This window comes from Ahaetulla prasina, chromosome 6 (assembly GCF_028640845.1).
Source record: "Ahaetulla prasina isolate Xishuangbanna chromosome 6, ASM2864084v1, whole genome shotgun sequence".
Taxonomy (NCBI): Eukaryota; Metazoa; Chordata; class Lepidosauria; order Squamata; family Colubridae; genus Ahaetulla; species Ahaetulla prasina.
The window spans coordinates 66,219,841-66,247,798 of NC_080544.1; the positions used below are offsets into that span (position 1 = coordinate 66,219,841).

General features: G+C 38.5%; 2 protein-coding genes across 5 annotated transcripts in view; one reads left to right on the top strand and one right to left on the bottom strand.

Moving 5' to 3' along the window:
• The window catches only part of SENP2 (SUMO specific peptidase 2), a 28,315-nt gene extending 5,150 nt beyond the window's left edge, over nucleotides 1-23,165 (top strand). The window contains exons 5-17 of one of the 3 annotated variants that reach the window (XM_058187218.1): nucleotides 502-577; nucleotides 3,813-3,973; nucleotides 6,777-6,876; nucleotides 7,455-7,522; nucleotides 8,810-8,855; nucleotides 13,590-13,650; nucleotides 16,302-16,466; nucleotides 16,765-16,896; nucleotides 17,658-17,861; nucleotides 17,959-18,038; nucleotides 18,264-18,348; nucleotides 19,317-19,412; nucleotides 21,184-23,163. In XM_058187218.1, coding sequence (XP_058043201.1) covers nucleotides 502-577; nucleotides 3,813-3,973; nucleotides 6,777-6,876; nucleotides 7,455-7,522; nucleotides 8,810-8,855; nucleotides 13,590-13,650; nucleotides 16,302-16,466; nucleotides 16,765-16,896; nucleotides 17,658-17,861; nucleotides 17,959-18,038; nucleotides 18,264-18,348; nucleotides 19,317-19,412; nucleotides 21,184-21,246 — 1,337 coding nt within the window. In that variant the 3' untranslated portion in view covers nucleotides 21,247-23,163. Of the gene's footprint in view, nucleotides 1-501; nucleotides 578-3,812; nucleotides 3,974-6,776; nucleotides 6,877-7,454; nucleotides 7,523-8,809; nucleotides 8,856-13,589; nucleotides 13,651-16,301; nucleotides 16,467-16,764; nucleotides 16,897-17,657; nucleotides 17,862-17,958; nucleotides 18,039-18,263; nucleotides 18,349-19,316; nucleotides 19,413-21,183 lie in introns of all 3 variants that reach the window. The other 2 variants (XM_058187221.1, XM_058187219.1) reach the window with 2 other exon arrangements.
• Nucleotides 23,166-25,299: 2,134 nt separating this feature from the next.
• Nucleotides 25,300-27,958, bottom strand: part of IGF2BP2 (insulin like growth factor 2 mRNA binding protein 2) — an 89,658-nt gene continuing 86,999 nt past the window's right edge. For both annotated transcript variants that reach the window (XM_058187217.1, XM_058187216.1), the window contains 2 exons: nucleotides 27,659-27,772; nucleotides 25,300-26,963 (listed from right to left, as the gene is read on the bottom strand). In XM_058187217.1, the coding sequence (XP_058043200.1) occupies nucleotides 26,868-26,963; nucleotides 27,659-27,772 (210 nt within the window). In that variant the 3' untranslated portion in view covers nucleotides 25,300-26,867. The remainder of the gene's footprint in view (nucleotides 26,964-27,658; nucleotides 27,773-27,958) is intronic.

Here is a 27,958-nt window from a genome sequence, read left to right on the forward strand (position 1 = left end):
ATATTGATGTTGATTTTGATTAAAAAGAAGATCATGTTATAGTTCCTTTAAATTAGTTTGTGCTATTGATTTTACTTGCACTAAGATGTAATTTACTCATATACATGGTAGGCCATTGCTTATAGGTATTGGGTCTACACTGAACATTCTTAAGTATTGGGCATTTCTTTTACCACATCCTTCCTATATGTGCTTTGTATATATTGAGCTTTTCTTGTTCTTCCAAGCTGTAGTATGTATCTCTTGTATTGTTTGTGTTTAGATCAGTTGATGAAAAGTGTTCTAGAATGCTGCAGTTTCCTTATAAGTCAATTGTTGGCAGTCTCATGGATTGCATCATATAGCCATTCCTAGCCAATACATCTGCCTATGACAATGAGTTTTGCTATGTCTTTGATATGACAGACTTGAATAATTCTTTGGAGTAGAGCCATATAAGATAAAAATGATGAGTGTTGTCTATGGAATTAGTTGCTATGAATCTTACTATCTTTCCCATAGATAAAAAAGCAAGTTATGGTACCTGTATTCATCCAGATGTAGCACCTGACTTTCATATTCCTGTGACTTATATGAGGTAAAACCTTTAATTTTCTCTGGTGGTCAACAGAGAATTAAATTCTAAGAACACATAGCCATTATAGTACTCCCCTTTGGAGTTTTTTCTCGGTCTACTCTAACATAAATAATTAGTGATGAATAAAATGTGGCATATTACAAAATACAGACTAACAGTTGGAAGGGACCTTGGAGCACTGGGAATATCTAATCTGACAAAGAGAAGGGCTAGGGGTGACATGGTAGCAGTCTTCCAATATTTAAGGGGCTGTAACAGAGAGAAGGGGTAAATCAATTCTCCAAAGCATCTGAGGGCAAGACAAGGAGTAATGGATGGAACTTAATAAAGAGAGAATCAACCTAGAATTAAGGACAATTTTTCTGTCAATAAAAACAATTATTCAGTGAAATGGCACTTTTAGAAATTGTGGGTGCTCCATTACGAGAGGTTTTTAAGATATTAGCCATTTGTCAAGATGCAGTGTTTTGTTTATATGCGCACACCTACATGCAGGTGTATTGGATATATCCAATACACACAAGTGTATTGGATATATTCACCACCTTGGGTTGTTTGTAAAAAATAATAAAGATGGGATATGTGTGTGTGTGTGTGTATACATCCTACCATTAGGTGCTTTTGGCTTTGTGCTTGCATGAGCAAAGCATGGTCGGAGCTGCCGTTTCTCTATAAATATTGGTGGGGAGGTGGGGAGTGTTGCTGTGAGTGTGTTGGCTGACTGTGTGGTTGCATCTTGATTGGTAGATGGAGTGGGTGTTTGCAGATTGGTCGAGGTGGGGAGTGTTGCTGTGAGCGGGTTGGTTGGCTGTGTGGTTGCAGCTTGATTGGTAGATGGAGTAGGTGTTTGCAGATTGGTCGAGGTGGGGAGTGTTGCTGTGAGCGGGTTGGTTGGCTGTGTGGTTGCATCTTGATTGGTAGATGGAGTGGGTGTTTGCAGATTGGTCGGCTGTTTTGTAGCATCCTGTGTGGGTGTGGTCCTAGTCTTTTGTTCCTGAGCTTTGGTGTTGTGACCTCTGTGATGTGATGTCTTGAGCAGATGGCTGTGATGCAGCATCCTGGGTTTTGGTTTGGCTCCGAATCCGAGGTCTTGTCATGTGTTCCTGGCGAGTGTCAGCTTGCTTTGTGTGGGGATCGGAGGGGGGCGCAGCAGCCAGTGGTGCCAGCATGGTCTGGCTTCTGGATTATGGTTGTGTTTCGTCTGTGGGATGGGTTTGGGTTTGAATCTGGTGAGGATGATTGGTGGAGGCATTGTGTGTTGTCCTAGGTCCGGTGTCAGTTTTCGTGCCTGGGACTCGTTTATTGACCAAGGCTAGTTTCCAGATGTCTGGTAGGCGGGAAGTGTCATCCCGTTTGTTCATGTTGTGGGAGTGTTTCTCTATTTCGATGGCTTCCATAATTATTCTCTTGTTATAGTGTTCAGTTTTGGAGATTAATTTGGTTCCTTCAAAATCAATTTCATGTCCTGTGGTTTTAAGGTGTTGGAAAAGGGAGGAGGTTTTTTCTTCTTTTCTGACTGCGTTCTTGTGTTCTGCGATGCGTGCATTTATTCTCCTATTAGTTTGTCCAATGTATGTGGCTGGGCAGATTTTGCATGGTATTTCATAGACTCCTTGGTTTTCTAGATGGATCTTGTCTTTGGGGTTTCTTAAGATGTTGGCTATTTTTTGGTCTGTGCAGAAGGCTGTCTTGATGTTGTGTTTGTGAAGAATTTTGCTGATTTTGTCTGTGGTGCCTTTGATGTACGGGAGGAGGGCGATGCTGTTGTCTTGTTCTGTGTCTTGGTTTTGGGCGGTGTTTCCCTTTGGATTAGGTTGGTAATTGTGTTTCTTTGGAATCCGTTGGAGATTAATACGTTTGTGAGAGTGTGTAATTCAGTTTTCAGGTGGTCTTTGTCGGCTAGGCGTATGGTTTTGGAGATGAGAGTCTTGGCTACGGAGTTGATCTGTGCAGGATGGTGATGTGATTGTGCGTTTAAGTAGCAGTTGGTTTGTGTTTTTTTCTGGTAGATGGTGTGTCCTAGGGAACCGTTGAGTTTTTTGTAGATTAGGACCTCCAGAAAGGGGAGTTGGTTGTTAGCTTCTATTTCCATAGTGAATTGTATTTTGGGGTATAGGCTGTTGAGATATGTGAGGAAGTTGTCCAGTTTCTCCTTTCCATGTGGCCAAATTACGAAAGTGTCATCTACGTATCTAAGCCAGAGTTTGGGTTTGAGTTCAGATTTATCTAAAGCGTTGGTTTCAAAGTATTCCATGTATAGGTTTGCAATGACAGGTGAGAGGGGTGATCCCATGGGTGCTCCTTCTATCTGTTTGTATCTTTGTCCATTATGGATGAAGTATGTGTTGGTTAGGCAGTGGTTGGTTAGATCTAGGATGTGTTTGGGGGGGTTGTATTTGTTTTGGATAGCTGTCAAGGCTTCTTGAATAGGCATTTTGGCATTAGGCATCTTCATTTTGGTGAAGAGGGATATGACATCAAAGCTTACGAGTAGGTCGCTGGGTTGTAGGTTTTGTTTCTTTATTGTTTCTATGAAGTGGAATGAGTTTTATACGTGTGAGGTGATGGATTTTATAATCATCATTATTATTATTAAAAGAATATACATATATATCCATACACGCACACACTACACACACACACACACACACACACAGACAGCAACAACTTTGTGGGGTGGTTTGGGTTGAGAGAGTGATCAGCCCAAAGACCCCCCGCTTGCTTTCATGGCTAAGGCAGGACTTAGACTCACAGTATCCTGCTTTCTAGCCTGGTACCTTAACACTAAGAGACCAATGTGGCTTTATCCTCATCCTCAATTTAGAATGCAAGGAGAATTAATGCATATGCTTTGTTGGGCATTGTACATGAGACATAAACCTGCCTTACAAGGAGTTTTCATTTATGGATGTCAATAAAATACTATAGAAAAATTGTTTCTAAATTGCATAGATTTTAACATCAACTCTATACATTTGGCCATGAACTTAGAAAAAAAATGGAATAATCAGGGGAAATGTGTGAAAGGTGGGCTATAATTAATTATGCTTTCGCGGACATTTTTTATTTGCAAAATAACAGTAGCTTGAATTATTATGACTTAAATAATATAAATAAGAATAGTTCTTCTTTACCAATCCTCAAATATATGCCTTTTCAAAATGACATGTTGTTATCCAAATAGAAATGCAAATGTCAGCAGTGTATTTAATTTTTATATTATTTCTTTGACCAGAGATGACTTTAGTTTCAAAAACAGTAATAAGAAAAATCATAATGTGCTTCAAGAGGATTTGCGGCCATGGAGACATATTACTCGCAGACATTCATTAGAAGCTTCTGCTTTAGAGACTGGAAGGTATCTAAGGAAACCTCATCATACTGTGGAAGAGGCAAGTCCACAGATATATAAACTTGTATTTTAAATCATCTTTTATAGCAGATACATTACTACAAAATATTTGAATATGGTGCTGGATTCAGTGATGTGAAAGCAGTTTCTTTCAGGCAGAATGTATGTTAAATTGATTGAGCTATGTTAAGACATAAGTTTCTATGTTCAGCATAAGCATTGGAAGAATATATGTAATACTTATGCTACGTAGAAGTCAAGACACTTCTACCTCACGTCCAAACAAACTAATATTTCTTACCATGACAAAGTACTTTGTACTTTGTTTTTGTTGCCGTTAGCCTCTCACTTTTGTAAGTGTGATTTTTGGGTCATTCATTTTTGTAATTGATGGGGTGTGGTCTATGTTCTAAGTGATTTAGTTGTTTGGATCTTTGAGAGAAGCTGCTGACATTCTGTTCATGCCTAATAGTGAATAATTATGTTGGCAGTATTAATGCTAGGATGCTTATTTAAGGAAATAGTCCAATTTTATTTATTTATTTAATTTATTTGATTTTTATATCGCCCTTCTCCCGAAGGACTCAGGGCGGTTTACAGCAACATAAAAACAAATTTATAAATAGAATTAAAAACATTTTAAATATCTTATTCAATTTGGCTAACCCCATTTAAAACTATAATAAAGAAATGTTAAGAAGCCCCAATTAAAAACCATAGTGTATTTGGCCAGCCCTGCGCGGTGAAACAGAAACGTCTTGAGTTCACGGCGAAAGGTCCGGAGGTCGGGGAGTAATCATAACTCCAGAGGAAGCTCATTCCAGAGGGTAGGTGCTCTCACAGAGAAGGCTCTCCCCCTGGGGGTTGCCAGCCGATTGTTTGGCTGACGGTACCCTGAGGAGACCCTCCCTGTGCAAGCGCACAGGTCGATGGGAGGCTATCGGCGGTAACAGGCAGTCCCGTAAATAGGCCGGTCCTATGCTATGGAGCGCTTTAAAGGTGGTAACCAACACCTTGAATTGCACCCGGAAGACCACCGGCAACCAGTGCAGCTTGCGCAGGAGAGGTGTTATATGGGAGCCACGAGTAGCTCCCTCTATTACCCTCGCAGCCGCATTCTGGACCAGTTGGAGCCTCCGGGTGCTCTTCAAGAGGAGCTCCATGTAGAGAGCGTTACAGTAGTCCAGGCGGGAAGTGACGAGGGCATGAGTGACCGTGCATAGGGAATCCTGGTCTATGAAGGGGCGCAACTGGCGTATCAGGCGCACCTGATAAAAAGCTCCCCTGGCGACGGCCATCATATGTTCTTCTAATGACAGCTGAGCATCCAGGAGAACGCCCAAGTTGCGGACCCTCTCCATAGGGGCCAATGACTCGGCTCAACAGTCAGCGATGGAACTAGCTGGCTGTACTGGGATGCCGGCATCCACAGCCACTCAGTCTTGGAGGGATTGAGTCGAAGCCTGTTCCTCCCCATCCAAACCCGCACGGCCTCCAGACACCGGGATATCACTTCAATGGCCTCGTTGGGGTGGTCACGGGTGGAAATGTACAGCTGAGTATCATCAGCGTACTGATGATATTGCACCCCATTCATCTTTTACATGTGTGCTTTTTTGTATACATATGTGCACAAACACACTAATGCAGGTACACCCATCCTTCCCTTTAAAGGGCCCAAGATATTCTAATTAATGCAATTGTCTGATATTCTGCAGATTCAATAAAAGCGCAGAAGTAATTCAGCCCCAATGCCTTTATCAGCTCAGCACAGGCTTGAATTTGACATCATACCCATATCTATTTCCATTTTTCATTTTCCATTAACATCAGTCCAGATATCTCTTTGCCTGCTTAATTTCCTAGAGCTCTTTGGAAAACCAAGGACCTGCACAGTGGCTGGAGAGAGGCTGCTTAGAGATAATTTTGTCTGATGGTCTGGTTGCCACTGTGTTCCAATAGATTAAAACAGGACTCAACATACTGTATATGTCCTCCAGATTTCTAAGAAAACCGCAAATAGTGTCTGAAACCACTGCAGATCCATAAGGCTTCTGAAGTGAACCATCTGAACAAGTCTTTCCTCCTTGCTCAGTCTGATGGCTCTAGTTAGGAGAGAAAGTAAAGATCACTAGAAAGTCCAATCCTATCTTATCTGCTGCAGGAAAAAGGCAAGATCTAATAGGTAGCTAGAAAAGTAGGCTGGCTGGTGATGACATAGTTGTTGCCACTGTCAAAAGTTTTTGAGCTTTTTTCAAATCCAGGAGGAGATTAAAGTTGCCCGTATCAATAGTCTGACAGAATCCATAAACACTCCCTACAATAAGATCAAACAGCTTGGGAAGAAATACTGTCATGTAGTGGAGAAGCAGTAGAACAGCAGCAACCTCAGTCTGCCTCTTTGGCCCTGCCTCACAATCCTAACATCACATCTGCTAAACCTGCAGAATAGTGTTTATCACAATGCCAGAAGTCTTCAGATACATGTCAACTCCCCTGCCTCAGAGTTGGGACTGATGCCAAGTACAGAACTTTGCTGAAGGAATCTCATTCATCTAACTAAACGTCAGAAACACATGCTGGTTTGCCCTCCCATCCACAATCATGTCTTGCACAGGGAGACCTACATTCAAAAACATCAGCTTGAGGCTGGAGAGTCTAGCAATCCAGTTGCCTGGTTCCTGCATAGACATTGGTGGGTAGGAAGTAGATAAAATGATTTAACCTGTTTTATAGAATGAAATCTCAAGCATAGTACCAAAGGGCACACAAAACATGAATTTTAAGTATTAAGTTTATTATGCTCTTAAACATAAATAATTGAAATACTTGTTTTATCCTAGGGAGTTCAAAGACTGGAGCAAGAGAAATACAAAGAACTACTCAAGCAAGAAAAAGAAAAGAGTCTTAAAATTCACCCTTCTGGTGCAATAGCAAAATACCATGAGTAAGTTCTTGCAGAAAAATAATATTTGAAGTGAAACAATGAAATAAACTGGAAAAGCAATTGGAATTTTGCAGGCTGAATATTGTGAATTAGAAATACCATCCTAAAGTATATGATGCAGTACTATTGGTTGCATTCATATTACACTCTAAACTTAAATCATGACTTAATGAATTAGAATGTCCACTAGGGGTCCTGTTTTTCCATTTCACTTCTCCCTTCATATGTGTGGAAAAACAATTCAGAATCATATTTAACCTGTTTCTAGAAGTGACATCTGAAGTGCAGATATATGTTTCTAAGCTAAATTTAAATCTGTTACAAATTCAGACTTGTTTTCAATGATTATATGCGATATTAGCCCGTTAAAATGTGAAATATTATTTGTTATCTATATAAAGGTTTTTATCTTTCAAATCTGTGGAATATCTACCATATAACCCTATTAATGATTAAATTCCAGTATTAGTTGATATACAATATGTAAAATGCAGATTAAATTAAATGTCATGCTTTACTGTCAAAACCTTTTTCCTTAACAAAACATTACTTGTTTTATTCTTATGCATTGAATAAAGTATCCAGGATTATGCCACTGGATCCTTAAAGTTTGATCTCATCCCTTCATCTGAAATGCCAAGAAACGGTAAGTAATAATAGTAAAAAAATGTATATAGCAGCAAAATAAGTTACAGTCTAAGTGGCATATTAAAGGAAGGATTGGAATCTTTCTAAAAACGTATAGTTACTATAAGTGAAAAAAGAGATTAAAGTATAATAAAAACACCTGATAATGTATACTCGGGCCAAAATATAATTGCAAGGTGAGTGGCATATTCACCTTTGAACTTTAGTTACCAGTATTTTTATTTACAACCTTGTCATGACATTTTATATTGGTAAACATTTGATATGTTATAATTCAGGGTCTGTCACTTGCCCTTGTTAGTTTATAAAAATGATCTCCAGTTTTTGTATCTTTAACTCTTCTACAGTATTTTCCCTCTTAAACTTCTCTCAGAAGCCTTACATTAAGATAAGTTATTATCTTAAAGTTATCTGTCCAGTGGATTAAGATAAACTATTTACATTTTTTTTGGATTATAAGACGCTCCAAAGTATAAGACACACCTAGCTTTTGGGGAGGAAAACAAGGGGAAAAAATCTGTCTCTGCCTCCCAGCAATTTACCCCTTTGCAGCAAACAGCCTGGTCAGCTTCAGCACAGCCTGATTTAGCACAAGCAGCTGATTGACAGTTGGATCGACCTCCCAGAATACCTCCTATCAACTGTTCCAGGCTGCAGGGATTGCCACCACCTGTCATCACCCATCGTTGTTGCTGCCTATTCCTGCCTCCTGGAAAGGGCCAGAAACAGGATGTGCGGAGGCTGAAAATGGGGTGCGCGGAGGCCGAAATGGGATGCACGGCCAAAAATGGGGCGCGCAGAGGCAGCAATAGGTGGCAGCAGCAATGAGCAGCGACAGTGGTTAGGAAGAGGAAATTGTTATATAGGTAGCAATTAAAAAGGAACTCTTAATGACAACACAGGTAGTTCTCAACCTACAATCATTCATTCAATTACAGCGGTGCTGATGAATGGTGGTTATGAACGGTCCTTGGAATTGTAGCCATGCCAGCACCCTGCGGTCATATGATCGTAATGTGGGCACTTGGCCACAGTTTGGACTTATGACTGGTTGCATTGCCTGTTTATCACTATCAGTTCATCCAAACCGGTGCGAACCGGAGCATTTCACCATTGGTTTGCATCAATAACTGAATTCTTCTTTAAAAGGCTTTCTTTTCTAGACTAATTACTAAGAACTGAAAGAATACATCTTTAAATGTGTGAGACAACTAATGCTTCTTTAAAATGTCACCAATGTGTAGGGAGAGCAACTGAGTTACGTTTATTATATCATTTCTTTAAGGAATCAAAAACTTTGGTCACTTGGGCTCTAAAAATGATATGGGCAGGTAAGTGAAAGTTCATTGGTTTATAATTTGTGGTTTTAAGAGAAGGTTAGAACCTAGGAAATATTTGCATCAGGTTTCATTTTTCTACTTTTCTCAAGATTAGTGCCCTTTAGCATCGAGTGTCATAAGTGGAAGAACAAAGCACTCATATCTAAATAGTTATGTGCTACTGTGAGCATTTATTCTATATATCATATTTTGGCATCTGTCTGTGCCATGAGCCAGGAGCATTTGTGCTATAGATAGAGATATATTGGTTCAGAGTGAAGCAAATTTGAAATTGGGTGTTAACATATTAACTTTAGTACGGACTTACAAAACATAAAATTTGAAGAGACAAATTAAAATGAAAAGCTCCTTCATATTTTTCCATATTTTGAAAATATAATAGATGTAGTATAATTTTAAATATTTCATTTGATAGTGCTGTTCTGGAACTTTTCCAGTGAAAGACACAGTAATTTGATGTTTTTAAACTCTAGAGGTATCCTTAGTACTGTGACTTAACATTGAAATCTGAGCTTTACCTGAGTTCTGTTAAGAGATAAAGAGATTCTGGTTAAACAAAAATAACAAAAACAGTGTTCTTTGTTACAACTTTTGTGAACACATTATCTTTATTAGGAAAAAGTATATAAAGTTTTAGATTAAATAACTGGTGGCACTTTCTTTAATAGCATTGGTTCCACCTAACATTTACGGTCCCTGATAATCAGACCTGCACACGAGCATCCAAATATTTATTTTGGCTCAATCTTTCTTACATAATTTCTTTAACCTATTGATATCTTTGGGCTCTCTTGCATGAACTCTTTGCTTCTGATTATGCCATGGGGTTCTGTTGGATTAAGTCCAGGGCTTTGTTTCACCCATTTCAAAATACAGAATTTTTCTACTTTAGCCCTTCTATTATAAATGTACTTGCTCTGTTTAGGATCATTGTCGTTTGGCTTGAGCCCAATTCATTTAAAATTCAACTCACAGGCAGATACCCTGACATCCTCCAGTAGAATGGGCTAGTAAATTATATTGTTCCTTCAATGAATTCATTGTTCCGTCAATGAGAGCAAGGTCTCTGGATCCTGAAGCTGCAAAGCAGCTACAAAGCATACCATTTCCACTGCTATGCTCCAGAGCTGGAGTTAAATTCTTTTGTTGGAATGCAAGATTTGCTTCTCTCCTAATGCCATATTTCTCTTTAATGCATAGAACTTCTACTTTCAACTGATCTGACCACATTGCAGAATCAATTTTTTGTTGCAAAACTCCTTGTCAAACTTAAGATGGGCAGGGATGTGCTTTCTGATAGTAGTGGTTTCCTCCTTGATTGTTGTTAGTTGCAAAGTCGTGTCCGACCCATCGCGACCCCATGGACAACGTTCCTCCAGGCCTTCCTATCCTCTACCATCCTCTGGAGTCCATTTAAGTTCACGCCTACTGCTTCAGTGACTCCATCCAGCTACCTCATTCTCTTTTGTCCCGTTCTTCTTTTGCCCTCAATCTTTTCAGCAGGGAGTCCTTCCTTCTCTTTCGGTGGCCAAAGTATTTCAGTTTCATCTTCAGGATCTGGCCTTCTAAAAAGCAGTCAGGGTTAATCTCCTCTAGGACTGACTTGTTTGTTCACCTTGCAGTCCACGGGACTCGCAGGAGTCTTTTCCAGCACCAGAGTTCAAAGACCTCAATTCTTTGGCACTCAGCCTTTCTTATGGTCCAACCTTCACAGCCATACATTGCAACTGGGAAAACCATTGCCTTGACTATATGCACTTTTGTTGGCAGGGTGATCTGGATTACTGCAATGGTCTCTACATGGGGCTCTCCTTGAAGAGCACCAGGAGGCTCCAACTGGTACAGAATGCGACCGCGCGGGGGATAGAGGGAGCGTCTCGTAGCTCCCATGTAACACCTCTCCTGCGCAGGCTGCATTGGTTGCCAGTGGTCTTCTGGGTGCGATTCAAGGTTCTGGTTATCACCTTTAAAGCGCTCCATGGCATGGGACCGGGATATTTACAGGACCGCCTGCTGCCGCCAGTAACCTCCCATCGACCGGTGCGCTCTCACAGGGAGGGCCTCCTTAGGGTGCCGTCGGCCAAACAATGTCAGCTGGCGGCCCCCAGGGGAAGAGTGTTCTCTGTGGGGGCTCCGGCCCTGTGGAACGAACTACCTGTGGGGCTACGTCTTCTCCCTGATCTTCGGACCTTTAAGCGCGAGCTCAAAACTCTTCTTTCACCAAGCAGGACTAGCCTAATGATAAATTTTAATTGAGGGTTTGTTAGTGGGGTTTTTAAGGGGATTTAATTTGGTTTTATAATTTTACAAATACTCAGCTCATTGAATTAGATTTTTAATGAATATTGTATTTTAAATTTTTTGATATTTATGTTTTATCTATGCTGTACACCGCCCTGAGTCCTCGGAGAAGGGCGGTATAAAAATATGAAAAATAAATAAATAAATAAATAAATAAATAAATAAATAAATAAATAAATGTCTCTGCTTTTTAGTAGGCTGTCTAGATTTGCCATAGCTTTCCTCCCCAGGAGCAATAGTCTTTTAATTTCTTGGCTGCAGTCCCCATCTGCGGTGCCCAGGAAAATAAAATCTGTCACTACCTCCATTTCTTCCCCATCTATCTGCCAGGAATTGAGAGGGCTGGATGCCATGATCTTAGTTTTCTTAGTTTTCCTCCTTGATATCCTCCTGTAAACTTTACTTTTTTTCTTCAAAGAAAAACTAGAAAGTCCAGTTGCCTCTTGAAAAAGCACATTTGGGATTATTTTTTATGATTGCTGGCATCAGGCTATAGAGGAATGGCCTGTAGATCCTTTGCTGTTACCCTTCATTCTTTATAGCCTTTTGGAATATTATATGCCTTGCTCTTGTGGTGAATTTTGTTGGACAACTATTATTGGGAATTAATCACAGTGTGCGTTTTCTCCATTTTTACATTTTTGTCTGACCATTGATGGCAATTTTGTAAGCCTCCTATTCTGATGAACAGTGACAACTATTTTTCAAGTTCTGTGAGCCTCTCTGGATCAAGACATCATTCACTTCCATAAACCTGTGTCATGAAGAGCAGATTGAAAGAAAATTGAGTATTGGCAGAGTGGCTAACTTTTTTGCCGTCGCGTGCCAAAAGCTGGGGTCACGCAGGGGGGTCACGCGTGCGTGTGCCCACACCCATAATTTAATATGCCCTGCCCCCAGGCATACACGTGCGACTCTCCTGTGCTCCCCCCGCTTTTGGCACGTGATGGCCCGGTGGGCCTGTTTTTCGCCCTCCCCAGGTTTTGGGGGGTGGGACCGGAAGTCAGAAAATGGGCCATTTCCGGCCTTCAGAGGGCCTCCGGCATTTTCATCCTCCCCAAGTTCCTAGAAAGCCTCTGGAGCCTGGGGAGAGCGAAAAAGGGGCCTTCCCCACAAACTCCCGGAGGCCGGAAAAAGCCTGTTTCCTGACTTCTGATGGGCCCAGAAGGTACAAAAATCAGCTGGCCAGCGGGCACATACACACCTGAGCTGAGCTAGGGCAACGCTCACATGCCCACCAATATGGCTCCGCGTGCCACAGATTCGCCATCATGGGCATAGTATGATCAGTAAATCATGACATGGTATTGTGTTTTGTTTTTTAATCAGAATCTCTTCTGGTTAAAAATATAGATAGTCTAGATCAGGAGTGTCAAACTCAAGGCTCGGGAGCCGGATCTGTCTTTCAGGGTGCATAGATCTGGCCCGCGGGACTGCTCTGGAAACAGCAAAGGACTGGCCCGCAGTGCCTCTGCCACCAAAAATTGAGCTCCGTTTTCACTGGCTGAGGGTTGCAGGAGGCTGTCACAGCCAAAAACGGAGCTCGCAAGGGCCGCAGACAGACCTCCCAAGCTCTGTTTTCACTGGCAGAGGGTTGTAGGCAGTGGTGGATTCTACTTACCTTTACTACTGGTTTGCAACAGGACCGCTTCTGCATGTGCACAGAAGCTTCCTGACAACGTCCAGGTCGGTGGGCAGAGCCTCCCGCCAGTTTTACTACCGGTTCTTGCGAACTGGTCCGAACCGGGGGCAACACACCACTGGTTGTAGGAGGCCATTGCAGTTGAAAACTGAGCTTGCAAGGGACCTCCTGAGCTCCGTTTTCGCTGGCAGAGGATTGCAGGATGCTGTCTCAGCCAAAAACGAAGGTCGGGAGCCTATTTTTACTTGCACAGTGCTCGGGCCACCACAGGTGCCCCTGACACAAGTGGTGTTGAGCTGGCCACATCCACCCTGGCCATGTACCCCCCCCAGATCAAACAACCCTGATGTGGCCCTCAATGAAATTGAGTTTGACACCCTAGTCTAGATGAAGGTCTCATCTCTTTTAAAGAGCCTATTGTTGCAGAATCATAGATAATTCTAACATGCTAACAGGCTTTCTCTCATCACTGTACTACTTAACATGTTTACAGATTTTAAATACTGAACCAAACTTTTACTCCTAGATCCTTTTTTATATGTAGTGATTTTCTAATACTTCAGAAATAATATTTTTGTGTGAAAGGATGAGCCACTGAACAATGTATAATTTAGTTCTGCTTCATTCTTTGTATTCCACTATAATTGACATTTATAGGGTTATTCTGACTGCATTAGCTTAGCAGATATAAAATGCTTGTAACATGCTTCCTGATAATAAAAGTGTTTCTTTCTACTTTTGTAATACTCCCAGTAACCTCTCTGTCTCCATGTTTCTATCAGATCATTAGCAATAGCAAAGAGAACAACAGAACATGAAAAGGTATTCGAACAGAAAAAAGAGGTAAGATGCACTCTTTATTGTGACACTTATGTCTTTTTTTCTTTTAAATTTTATTAATAATTACTTTGGAATTCAATTAAATTTGTAGCCAATAATAATTACAAGAAATAAAATACATTACAATGAAGCTGCTTAGAATGCTATCATTAATTTTCAAATACCATTCAGGCTAGTCTTCTGAAATTTTTCAACCAAGTATTATTTTTCTTGGATTTCAGAATCATAACTTTTCCTTTTCAATCATTTTCCTACCAATAATAATAATGAGCACGCAAAATCGAAAGCTTGCAGTCTCAAATTTCCTCTGTTAGTATGCCTCGGGTTTTCTCAGCCTGGCCTATCTTCTGCTTTAGATAGTGACTTGATAAATCCTGTTGCCATTACCTTCTAAAGTAGCCTCATCTGGTATCTTAGTCCCCATCCCTAATGTGTCAGAAGGAGAGGGCTATCACACCCCATGCTGTGTTAAATATACAAAAAAAAAGTACTTTTCTTTCTCCTTGGGAAATAGAACGTCACCAGAGATTTAAAAAATCAAACTTATTTAAAAATATGAAGAATCCTTCCTATTTAAATATTAAAATGCAAACATTAACTTTGAGAAAGACAAATTACAAAGGTCACAAATCACAATGATACTACTGAGACTTTAAGTAAAAAGGAACTATTCTCCTCAAAATCCAGCACCTTAGACAAATTCCAAGATGCCAGTGGTCTGCTGTATAATGGGACAAGATAAAAGATTTCCAAATTAAAGTTACTAGTTTGAAGAAAATCCTAAAGGATTTACCTTCCCTCCTCCCCAAGGAACCTGATTTAAGTATAAAGAAAAACAATTTGTTGTGTAGAATTTGTGTGGAGATGGCCTTGAAGGCAGAATTCAATTACCGTTATCTAATATTAGCTTAGCCCTAATAGAGGGGATGGAACAAGGAAAAAATTCAAGATTACCCTAGCTTGATTCTATTTAGTAGAAGAGAAGAGAGAGAGAGAGAGAGAGAATCTCTGTTAAGCTTTTAAGATTCTATTATTATACCCTATAATGGTAGAGTTCCATTTTTAAAAATGTCTTTAAATTGTTACAGTCATCTACTTGAACAAATTCTGGGCCACTTACAAAATCCGAAAAACAGCTTAAAACATAAGTAGGACAACTCAGGCTAAAACAACCATAACAACAACAAAAAACTACAACAGGGCTTCCATAAACACCAGATCTTAAAACCCTTCCCACACCTCAGGAAAGAGCACACTGTCCATATCTCCGAGGGAGATGCTGTTCCAGAGGGCAGAGTCTGTGATAGAGATGTCACACATTTTCCCAGCCCTGCAAGATCATAATGTTTCATAGAGGGGGCCTGTAACACACTCATTACCTCAAAGATGGGTTGGGATAATCTCAGGGAGGGAGGGAGGGATTATTGTTTAAAATCTCTTAGCCACATTTGAGTAACTTTTGTGAATACTGCCTTCTTGAATCATTTGCCACTCTTAATATATTAAGATTTAAATACTTGGCATAATGTTATAGCAGGTATGTGTTTACTTCTAAGTAACATCTTGGAGTCTGAGAACTTTTTTAGTTCTGACTAGTAAAATTGTTAGATGCCAAGTTGTTTTATCTTCAATACAGCTGGTTAATATTGTAATATACACTGCACTAATATAATGGTTTCCTGTTTTTCATGTAGAATTATATTGATTAAAATGAAATTATCTTATCTGGTCATGGATAATCTGCATTGTTAAATGTATAATGTAGAGTAAAAACCAGAATAGTGATTGTATTTTTTTAATGACTTGCTGAAATTGTTCAGATTTTTTTGTAATGGATCTATGAGTGTATTATTTAGGATTCCCTTTCAAACCAGCTGGAATTTTACAGTCAGGAACCATTCTAGGAAATTGGTTTTATAGATTCAGGGTGGTTTAAAATGTGTGTTGCCAAGGGGTGGGGGGAAAAGGAAACAAATAGGAGATTATAGCCCAGTGACATGAATTTCATTATTTGCAGGTATAAGATTTAAGTTCAGTCCCTGATGAATTCCAATTCTACATCAGTTCAGATATGATGTAGATGATCATGACTAAGATCCTAGAACTTTACTGTTGGAATAGGTAATACTGAACTTGGGAACAGTCTGTTATGAGGTAGTTTCCTATGTTCAACTCTGCTAAAATCTTCCATGCTGTTGACTGCAGTGCTAAAGAAGCAATTGGAAGCCCCTAACCTGAGCATTTTACTATGTGTCAGGTAGCCAGGCATATTCCAAGAGAGAAAAAGAAAGAGTAAACCCTTCAACTTTTTTTCTTCCTTGAAAGTCAACCTCTTGGCGCAGGAGAAGAGTCAACCCTTCTTTTTTATCCTATATCTCAACCTCAGGGAACCATAAACGTATTACTTCTCCCCTTTCTTTTTAAAAGTTTACTGTAGTTTATAAGCCAAAAGAGTTCATTGCGGGAAAAAGATACAGTTTCTCAACTGAATGATCCTTTTTTTCTGCCAGTCTGTATGGAAAGGGATTTCCTAATTTGTTGTTTTATAAAGAAGCTTTTGATGAGATTCTTTTGTCTTTTGAAGGACTCCTTTCCATGAATAATTCCATTACAGACTTTGATTTGGCAGTTTCTTTTTTCCATTTTATTTACAGAGGTCCATGCAGCCTTTGATGGGAAATGATCTATCCGAAGAAGTATCGCTTAGATTAAGCCTGGTCCAGAAAGAATCGTCATGCAGAAGACGTTCTCTGGTTGAAATAAGAGAAAAGTATCTGAGTTTGGAAAAGGCTACAGAGTGCTTCCCTGAGTTTACAAAGGTAGGCATTAAAGGACTAAGTTTACCTGAAATTAGCTCTAGATATGTTCTGTCTTTATTGTCCCCAGTATAGGAATGTAACTTATTTCAAGAAATAGTCATTCAAATTAGATTATACCAGAGCTGTTAGTTTCAGAATAAAGTATGCTAGAAATAAGATATTTGTGTTCACTTTTTTCTTTATAAGATAAAACAACCTGAATATGTTGTTTCTACCCTCACTTCACTTCTTCAAAATGACTACGTTTAGTTTTAATATTAACTGTTTATGACCTTCAAAGTATAAAATGTTCTTCCAGGATATGGAAAAAGAGATAGCAAATGCTCTGAGCTATGGTCAAGATGATGAGATTTTGACTAGCGCCTTCAAGCTGAATATTACGCGAAGAGACATTCAAACACTAAGAAACCAGCACTGGCTCAACGATGTGGTAAAATAATTTTACTCATTGGTAGTTAAATTGCCCATCAGACCAGTACATCTGGCTTGCAAAATGTTGAGTGAGGTCATCTCAGTCCCTTTCTGCTTTTAACTTCCCCCATAAGAGACAGATGAAAATGCAGCACAGTGCCACTTCATCTGCTTCATGACAGTTTGTCCAGTGTGCATCTTCTTCCTAAATAATGAAAATGTGATTGTTTTTTAAGCTTGCTTCATCACACCTTATTTAGGGCAGGTGGGAACTGGAACAGGCCTCTGGACTGGATTAGTTCCCCTTTTTGTCTGATTGAATTGTAACTTCCTGAGCCCTTTGTATGTCTTACAGGAAGTCTTAATTTAGTGACCACAATCAAGATCAGCAACTTGGTCATTAAGTGAAGCAGTTGTTAAGTGGAACCACAGCTTTGCTTCTGAATTTACTTCAATTTTTTTTTACAGGCCTGTGAAGGTCATAAATGTGAGGATTGGTCACAAGGTTACTTTTTCTCACTGTATAATTGCAAATGATCGCTATACAAGGCAGGCATTAAATTAGGATTGCCTGTACACTATTTCAAGTATACTAATAAAAAGCAATTCTCAGGGCTATTTTTCAAGAATAGAAATATTCCAATAAAGGCTTTGTGGGAATATCTATAAAAATAGCCCTGATAATTAATTGCATTTTATTAGTACATTTGAAATAGTAGATGTATGTTTATGTATCCCTGTATTTTCTCCTCTTATCTTGTCTCTTCTCTTTGATTATAGGTCATTAATTTCTATATGAATCTTCTGGTTGAGAGAAATAAAATGCAAAGATTTCCAGTACTTTACGCTTTCAGTACTTTCTTCTATTCCAAGCTAAGTTCTATGGGTTATAATGCAGTAAAAAGATGGACCAAAGAAGTTGACTTATTCCAGCATGACATAATCTTGGTGCCTATTCATATCAGACTACATTGGGCATTAGTGGTAAATACGTTTTGGCTTTTCTAAAATTCTTTGGGTGATGAGGGTGTAATATGATGGTTGCCTGCCAGATTCTACTAAAATCTTCACTTTGCTGTAGGTTATAGATTTGAGGAGAAAAACTATCAAATATTTTGATTCAATGGGACAAAATGGCATCAGGATCTGCATGAGATTGTTGTAAGTAGATCTCTAGTAGTACAAAAAATGTTCCTTTTTACTTTTTCTATTAGATTGGTAAAATGAACCATTACTTCTGTTGACTGCTGTAAACTTTGGGTGGATATTTTTTTCAGTTTTTATGTATTAAAAATACACCATGCAAAACTTTATTACCTCTGAAGAGTGATAATCTTAATTCTTGGGGAAAATGTTATCACTGTTTGTTATGTTTTTATTGAACAGACAATATCTGCAAGAGGAAAGTAAAGCAAAAAAAAACCTGGATATTAATGTTTCGTCTTGGACACTTTACAGTATGAAGCCTCATGTATGTGCAACTGCTTTTTCTCCCTATTTCTACTGTGCATCTAAACTTCTAAAATGGTCATTTCAGCAAGATTCAAGTATTAATATAGGAATAAATGTTTTAGTCTTCACACACACCCAATTTCCCTTCTATACTGATTTCAGTACTTCAGTTGTGGCTTCTTCAAACCACAGTTTCCTTATTGCACATAGAATGGGTCTGTGGTTTAAAAAGCAACACATAATTAAAGCACTTCAGAGGTATGGGAGGATGTGTTGGGTAAGAGAAGGTGCTCAGGTTTGATTTACTAAATCATAGATACTTAACTAGGATTATTATATCTAGACCTGATTTAAGTGCAAAATATAGATACAGTGAAGTCCTATTTAAATGGATATTTGTGTAGGTCCTGAATCTCCAGCATATTAAAAATAAAATGTCTTGTATTAGGTGAAAGTTTCTAAAACATCAAGTGATATTCCAGTCATTAGTGATGCGGAGGGAGGGGAGAATTCCCACCTTTGGCTCATACTATGTTGGGTGTTGCAGGGTTTGATGCTTTGTCCATCAACATCTATAGGAAGCTGCTGGGTGAGCTCATCTATCACATGGGGTGAGGTGTCAGTTCCCTGAGGATTCCCAATTATTCATCTCAGCCTCTGGCAAATTTATCTTGTTGCTTGGAGACTATGAAAGTCTGGATGGGGAAAACAGACTTCAGCTGAACTTCAGGTGGCCTGTAAAATTTGAATGAATAAATAAGTATATCCTAGATTGTGCATCTTTAGGAATTTCCAGTTCAGTACAGGAAAGTATAGATTGTTATCTAAATTTTCTGAAATTGAGCAATCAATTTAGATGCCTGTTTAGTTGATGATCTGTTATAGAATTTCTGTATTATAACCTCTTAGATTTCAGTGATGTGTAATTTAAATAAAACAAGAAAAAGTTAATAGGCTTTCCTGTATATTCCCTTTTCTCAATCTTAGGAAATTCCGCAGCAATTAAATGGCAGTGACTGTGGAATGTTTACTTGCAAATTTGCAGAGTTTGTTTCTAGGGATAAACCCATTGCATTTACACAGGTGAGTTGAAATACTTTAGGAAACAATTTTCGTGCTGCTCTATCTCTTGAGGTAGGTATTTGTTATTAGTTCTGTGGTAGAAACAGTAGGCTGATTATTATTATCCCATTGAAAAAGATGCGCATGCTTGGAATTAGTTTCAAGAATTTTTAGTTGAAACTGACTGACTGGATTCATTTTTGGATTAGATTTTAGGCAGAAACTGTTTTGGCTTCCCTTTTGTAAGAAGGAGATGGCAAATACCACCCAATTTGCTCATTTGGATTTCACTGTGTTTTTGATACCAGTAAACATAATATCCTGAATCAGCTATTAGTTTTGTTAAATCTGGTGCAATCATGGAACTTTTACTGATTTACAATCTTAATAAAATGTGTATAGTGTAAATGATTTTACATAACAAAAGTAATTAAAACATCAATAAAATTATAAAACAGGCAATTAAAAAGCAGTAAAAATAGTAGGCTACATCTTAAAGTCTTAAAAAGTGCAGTTTTTAATAATTCCCGAAAGCCTAACAAACTGATCAAATTTCAGACAGCAGGCTATTCCATAGCATTCAGCACCACCACATAAAAACTGGCCTTGTAGTCTCTCAGACAAGAGGGACCACTAATAGATTTGCTTGGGAGCTTTGTAGTCAGCAAGTTGAAATCGAGTGGAAAATGCCCTTAAAAGACTTCAGTACCAAACTTTGTAAGGCTCTAAAGGTAAAATGAGCACTTTGAATTACATACAAGAATTGGAAGCCAGTAAAGGTCCCAGAGCACAAATGTAATGTGTTCATATTGGCAAGTAGCTACTAAACACTGTGCCACTGGTCATGTTATTGGTATGTAGATGATATCTGTTTTATTTAATCTGAGAGGGCAGTAGGTGACCTCTATTGAGCAAGTTAACAGGTTAGACGAGGGCTAAAAACTAAAGCTTAATTTAACTTCGCCTAGTTGAGTGGTGGTTAATCCGTTCTGGTAGTGGGAGAAGTTAAATTTCCTCCAAAATTCAAATGTGCAGCTTAGATTATTCCTGGATCCCAAGTTATCACTGAAGGCACAAGTTGCCTCAGTGATTAGAAGCTCGAATTATCGGCTTTGGTTAATATACCAGTTGCAGCCCATATCTGGATAGAGGAAGCAAACCCATTTTCTAATTGGATTATTGTAATGTGCTGTATGTAAGGGTACCTCCTGAAAAGAGTTTGGGATCTTCAGAGGCTAGAATGGAGGGACCTTTTTTGAACCCGTATTGATATAATCATGAGATGCCAATACCTTAATAGTTGCATTGGCTTCCAGTCTTTTCCAGCCTTATGCAAATATGTCTTTAATGTTTAGATATTAACTTGAGGTCAATATCTAAATGACTGTCTCTTCCTAGTGTCTACCTAGAGTGAATGAACATCAGGGAGAGCTTTGTAAGCTGGGTGATGCCTTCTGTAAATGCACTCTCCAAAGGGCCTTGCTTAGTGCCCATATTTCAACAGTTAGGCAAATAATTTCTCTTCTTCTAGATATTTAACAATTTAGACACAACAAATTATAGACTTGGATCTTTACTGGTTTTATGTCAAATAGCTATTTTCTGTCTTTTGTATTCTATATCCTGGGCTAGTGATTCTCATTGTTAATGTTTATTTTATTTTGGCTTTTATATGCATGTATGCTTTGTCAGTTACTGAGAGAACATTTGTTATTAAGGAAAGTAAAAATGAAATGGACAGCATGCTTGCTAAATGGAAGTATTAACTATTAACATAGTTTCTTTTTTGCAGTTTCACATGCCTTATTATCGAAAAAAAATGGTATGGGAAATTCTTCATCAGCAGTTGCTATGATGCCAGACCACTGTTATCGTTCACGTGCATAAAACACCATCCGGTTATACAAATGACTTGTATCCATTTAAAGGCAAAGGTTCAAAATACTCTCTTGGCTAAGCTTCATTTCTAGAGATGGGAGTTATCCAGAAGTATAATAGAAGCTTTTCCTTGAAGATTTCTTTCTTGAAGTTTTCTTTCCAAGGAGAAAAAAAATTTGGAGGCAGGCAGGAATCTGGCAGAGTATTTTTAAGTAGACCGATGCTTAGTTTTTGGATGAATATGACCTATGTGACATGAAAAAGAAATATACATATATTGCGATTTTCCAAAGAATGCCAGATTGTCTATGGTTTCAATGCCGATTGGATTCAAACTTATACCTGCTTATAAGTAATGCAATTGTAGTTGTAGCTGATTTGCCCATTAATTTTAACTGATCTACTCCAATCAAAATACAATTTGGACTCGCCCTTTGATTGTAAGCAAAAAGCATGCTTTTTGAGCTTTATTTTTGAAGTTTTATTGTATACTTGTGTTGGGGCATTTGGTCTGGAATCTACGACTGTATTTTGCAGGCAGTGAAAGGAGTGTGCTTACTCATAGTATGTTCCTGAGTTTATATTTTCATATAACTGGATCTTAGTGATACTGAAAAATGGAAAATTCTGTTTGATTTGTAACAAATCCATTGTAAAAGCCCTAGGTGGGAATTATTCTTTATTTAAAAATTAAAATGTTGTATGAGACTATTTATTTGTATTCTTGTATGTGTTGGATATGTGTTGGAATTTTAAGATAGGTTAACTAAAATGGAAATAAACATCTAGTAAAAATGATATAATTGATGTGACTTTCATTGCCTTTTCTGTTTTTCCAACTGTTTTATGCTGCCATGTATGTAATATGGGTGAGGAATAGCAAGATTAATGATTTTCTGTTTCACAATGACAGTCTTAATTCCTTCATTACTGTCAAGCTTTTTAGGCTAAATGTTAAGTTTGTGCACAATGTTAGGCTACTCACTTTAGAGCTGAGGCACAGAAAAACAAGCATTCTCATGCCACATAAAGGAAGCTTTCTTTTAATAAACACCTTACCATGGAATTATGCTGTAACAAATAATTGCGGGCCGGTTATATATACTGTTTTGAAAGCTTAATCATAACCTATTTGTAAAGTAACAAATCATAATTATGGCTGCTTTCCATTGCTTTGGAAAGTACATAGTCCTCCACCTATGACCACAATTGAGCCCAGAATTTATGTTGCTAAGTGAAAAATTTGTTAAGTGAGTTTTGATCCATTTTATGACTTTTCTTGCCACATTAAATGAATTGCTGCAGTAGTTAAATTAGTAATGCAGTTGTGTAGTGAATCTGGCTTCCCCATTGACTTGGCTTGTCAGAAGTTCACAGAAGATGGTCTCATGATCCCAGGACACTGCAACCGTCATAAATATGAATCAGTTGTCAAGCATCCAAATGTAAATCACATGACTGGGGATGCTGCAACAATCATAAGTGAAAAATGGTCATGTCACTTTTTTCGATAGTGTTGTAACTTCAAACGGTCACTAAATGAACAGTTGTATGTTGACTACCTGTAATATTAGTTGCCCAGTTTTCTATTTTCTATGCATGGTATTTCACCTCACTTGCCTTATAATAGACTACAGTGGACAATCAGCAAATGGAGTTAATATTGAAGACCTGACTTCTGTTAAACAGAGATGACAATGCAGATATGTTTACAGGAAGTAACTTTATTATAAAGTAAAGCTGTGTCCTGGGCAGAATTAAATCTTTTACTGTAGAATACATCAGGAATGGAACTGTGATGATTTGTGGGCCCTTGGTAAAAATATATTCAAAGTTAATTTAAAAAAACCTATCCTCTCTAGAAATAAATTCTACTGGTGTGATTAGCACTGGCTGATCAGTGCTGAATTGTGCCAGCTCTTCCAATATAGCTTAACTCTCCGTTTTACACATTCAATCTAGGTGTTTGAGAATAATTTGAATGCATTTCTAGTAAGCATAGTTTAAAAGCTGTGCTCCCAAACGAGAAATTTAACAGCAGATACTGTTATTTACTATGAAAGGGCTTATTCAGACTTCAATGGGAAGAAAGTATACTGATATCAAAATCATTGCCATCACTATAACCCTTTACCATGTCTCGGGATCAAGGTCAAAATACCTGCCCTAATGTAGAGAACAGTTAGCCCCTACATCTGCAGAAGAGCAAGGAAGATTCTTTTCGTTCTCCGTTCCCTGTCTCTTGTTGATACAGTGCAGACCCTTCTGGACAGGATTAACAGGCCTCTTCTTCCCCCCTCCTCACATTCTCTACAGTAAAAGTATTTCCGTTTGTGACCCGTGAGCATTTGTGGCAGAGGGAAAGTGTATCACCTTGAGGCAGGAACTGGCCTATTGTTGCCCGTCCAAATCCATGATCATCCTTTAGCTGCTTGTCCTCTGAGAAGTCATTGGCCACCCAGCAAAGATGCAGCTTAGGTGAGGTGGCTAATTTTGTTGGGAATGAGGAAGCAGAAGTTAGACCCATGCAGCCCAAAGTCTTTGCATATCAGAAGTCAGAATTCTGCAAATTGTTGGGTAAATAGGTATTTCTAGCTTTAAGTACCAGCTTGAATCTCCTATCTTTGTGCTCTAAACTGGGCAGTTTCAAGCAAGAAAACTGAATTAAATTCAGGACAATTAAATGGGGGAAAGGGCCAGAATAGAATTTGGAGTACTGAAGGCCTTTCATGAGATCATTATTTCTAAGACCTTGGGTTTCTAAGAGCCTTTTCAATGAAAGCATAAAAAGTTAGAGATCCCTGTGGTCAGATGAGGTGGACAATCCTGCAGCAATACAATTGGAGCCCAAGCAAGTTGTTAGTCTCCTCTCAGGTGGCCTTATAGGACAGAATCCATAGGGAGCCTTCAGGTTGCCTCAGCAGCAGGAGGCAGGGAAGCAGGCAATGAGTTGGAAGCTCTATTGAGAGGATATGCCCTCTGTTAATGGACCCAGAATAACGAGATTTGGGGATGAACCAATGAAGTATTATTAATCTTTGGCTCTGCTTCATTTATAAGAAGCTCCCAATAGGACCAAGTTTAATTCTATAAAGGAAAACAAGTATTTTTCAAAATGCCCAGTTAATCTGTTAAAACAGGCTCTCAAACTTTCCAAACTCTCAAATACACTCTAACCCACAACCCACTAAAATGATAATGAACAAATGTGATCATCCATGAATAAAATAGATTATTTCACTGTGATTTCACTGTGACAGTTGGGCAGAAAAACTTCATTTCTTGCTTTCAATTATTATATTTTATTCTATAAATCAAAGAGTTCTCCAACTTTGTGATACTGCAGCTGCCCGCTTGTAGCTTCACAAAGGCTGAGGTAATTTTTGACAATGCTCCGATTTTGTTTTCTCAAGCCTGATCAGATTTTAAAAGCAACTGTGATCTAAATTGGCTATGATCTCCAAGTGTCCTGACCAACTGTTGAGAACCTCTGCTGTAAGGTATTAGCTCTCTGTAAACTTTATCTTAGAAAATATTATTTTTTCCCCTATCACAGTAAATAGCAAGATACACACTCACACAAAATGTTTTTAAGTTTTCAGATCATCTTTGTTTCGGCCTATGTCTTTCATTTTACTTGTAAAAGGCTTTGTTAAATGTCTTCTGAAAATGCAGAGGAAAATGTGTTTTTGAAGTCTGTAGTAGTGGTATCTTAATTAAAAGGACCCTCCCTTCAGTGTGTGCCTTCAAACAATGGCTGGACATAATAATCTAGGAGGAATGCTTTAAACTGGATTGTTGACTGATATGTTGGCTTTATGGCTGAAACAGTATCTGATTTGATGTTGTCACTGAACCTGCACCAGGTACTTGTACAAAACACATCTTTGTTTCTGTTCCACCCGCTGACCTCACAAGATCACAAAAGGTCCTCTAATTAAAAGCAAGGGAAGATATAGATTAGAGAGAGGAAGGTTTGCACCCCATCTATTTTCCAACTTTGTAGTTAAATAAAGCTACAGAGGTCAGGTCTTGTTAGCTGGATGTATTTTGTTTTTGTTTTTTTGTTTGCTTTTCCACAGAACACTGTTTAAAGTAGAGAAAACTGGTGTTTCAACCTGATGGTACAATGGCATGTTCACAGAACCAGTATAACATCCATCTGTTAGCACAGAAAAACTCTAATAGTGTGTTTAACCTGTCAAACTCAGGAGTTCTACTCCAGTGTCTCTTGCACTTCTATTTTTATTATTACTATGTTTGAAGGTTATTGACTCACATCTAGCAGAAGAATAATACAGAATAATCATCATACAGAATGATGTTTTCTTCCACCTGGCAGCTGTCTTTTGTCTAAATTTATTTCCAACTCAGTTTTATTAAAAAAATAAAAAAATGCTCCAACTCTCAGTTTTACAAGGCATACAAAATCTCAAAAAGGGACACACAAGAGCAAGGTGCTGAGGTATGAAAACACCTGAGGTAGTTTGTTTCTTTTTTTTTCTTTTTTTGAAAAAAGTTGCAATTTTCATGCCCTGGGCCAACACCCTCTTGTTAATCCCATTTTAAAAATCCATTTCCCAAAGTATTGGTGGCAGCATTCTGCATGCAAAAGTACCAAGTGTGCTCTATTTTCCTGTAAGCAGGGTAAAAGTTTTCCCCTCCCCCACCCTTTCAGGAAACTGATATAAAGCTTGGCATTTTGTGTGTGTCTGTGTGTATATATAGCACATACACACATACACTGTGTGTATGTATACATACATACATACATACATACACACATACATATATATATATATATATATATACACACACACACGTACACATGCGCATGTACTTGGAGGATTGCACCCTGGTACAAAATGAGAGACTGTATGCAAAACCAGTTTGAGATCTGTGAAGCAAAGAGAAGATCACATGAGCTGGAGAAAGAAATGCATAGAGATTCCTCTGCTAACAAGACGGTATCCCTTCTGTTGGCACTTACAGGCAATCTTTGATGGTGTGCTGCTACCATTAATCATCCTGAAGTCCTTCAAAGTATTGTTCACCTTTGAGTCTCATTTCAATTTTGTTCTGGCTATCCTACGTCCCCCTCCTACTTTCTGTTAGAAACCCACAACGGACTAGCCTTTAAATTTTAGTCTAGAAAAGCTGGCTTTTTCTTAAAAAAAATTGTAATTGTTAAAAAATTAAAGACTGGAGTTAGTTTAGTTAGCTAGATTAATTCTAAAATATATTAATGCTATCTGGTGCAGCAGCTCATGCACTGTGTAAAAAATGCTTTCCTAGTATGTACATACATGTACAGAAAATTTTTGCAAAAAATTTCTGCCTATGTTAGTCCAACTAAAGGGATAGCGTTGTACTGTTAGAGAGACTCCATGAGACTATGGGGTGAGAGAGGCAGTTTCTGCTGGCTGAAGCCCATCCCTTCCCACTCCCTGGGTACTGGATGTCCTCTGTAGAGCCCCAGCCTCTTGGGCAGACTTGGATGCCGTCAGATAGTCTTTGGTTTGCTCCCTGGTCCGGTGATTCTATCAGGTGTTGGAAGGGCTACATTCATCAGTTGTTGCTGACTAGCACCCTGCAGCCTCATTTGCTGCGCTGCGAGGCCGGGGTGCCTTGTGGATGTTTCTGTTCCTGCTGTTTCACTTGCTGGACAATTTCCCTGATCTTGCGCTGAGCAGTCTATAATAGGGAGAAAGACAGAGTACTTGTTTCAAAAAAGGAGAAAATTGGAAAGCTGTCTGTATTGATTAGGATGTGTATATTAATCCTCTTCAGTATGGAGAAAACCATAAACAATGAATGGACTATTCTGACATTTAGGAATGTTGCATGATTTTCCCTGCTGTTTAGTTTATAATTTAAACATTACTTTAGCAGAACATTATAATTGTTTCCTGAAGAATTTATTTTCCCTAAACACCAACCTAAACCATCCAAAAGTATTTGCAAAGTATTTTGGAATTTCTTTTAAAAAATGAGAAACAATATGTATGTATATACTTTGAGGGAACAAATACAGAACGAAAAGCAACGTATGAAAAATTGTGTGACCATGCTGTAAGCAAAGTTGATTCACAGGAATGGATGGAGAGATATAGCAAATGGTTTTGCTGCAAACGAGATTTAGGGTTTTTTTTTCCTTTTGGCTCTTTGTCCTCAAAGAAAATAGCCAATTGCAATTAACAGAAGTGTCTCTGTGTGGCATTTTCAGGAGTGGGGTAGAAGATATTGATGAAGGTGAGCATGACTGCTTCTACCATTCTGACTGCATACACCTAAACCGGGAAGGAGCATGCATTTCCATATCATCCAAATAGCAGTTTGAAAATTGAATAGCTACTTACTGAACAAATTATTTTACAGTACTACTATACCTGACTGGCAAAGAAGTGACCAATTATTTTGACAACAACTTCCTCGTTTTCATCAGGAGTTTGGTCACGTGGTACAATTACTTCTGCACTAGTTAAATTCTGTAGTTCATTCACCTATAACAGCAAGTATACAGAAAAAAAATTCTAGTGTGGTTTATTATCAAACTAACAAAGATGCTCTCATTTGCTTTTGATGTGAAACAAACAACAATTTTTGCTTAAAACGACTTTCTTATTTCAGAGTTAGACAACGTACTGTGTTTTATTCACTAATCATTCACTAAATCCTTCAATGTAAGA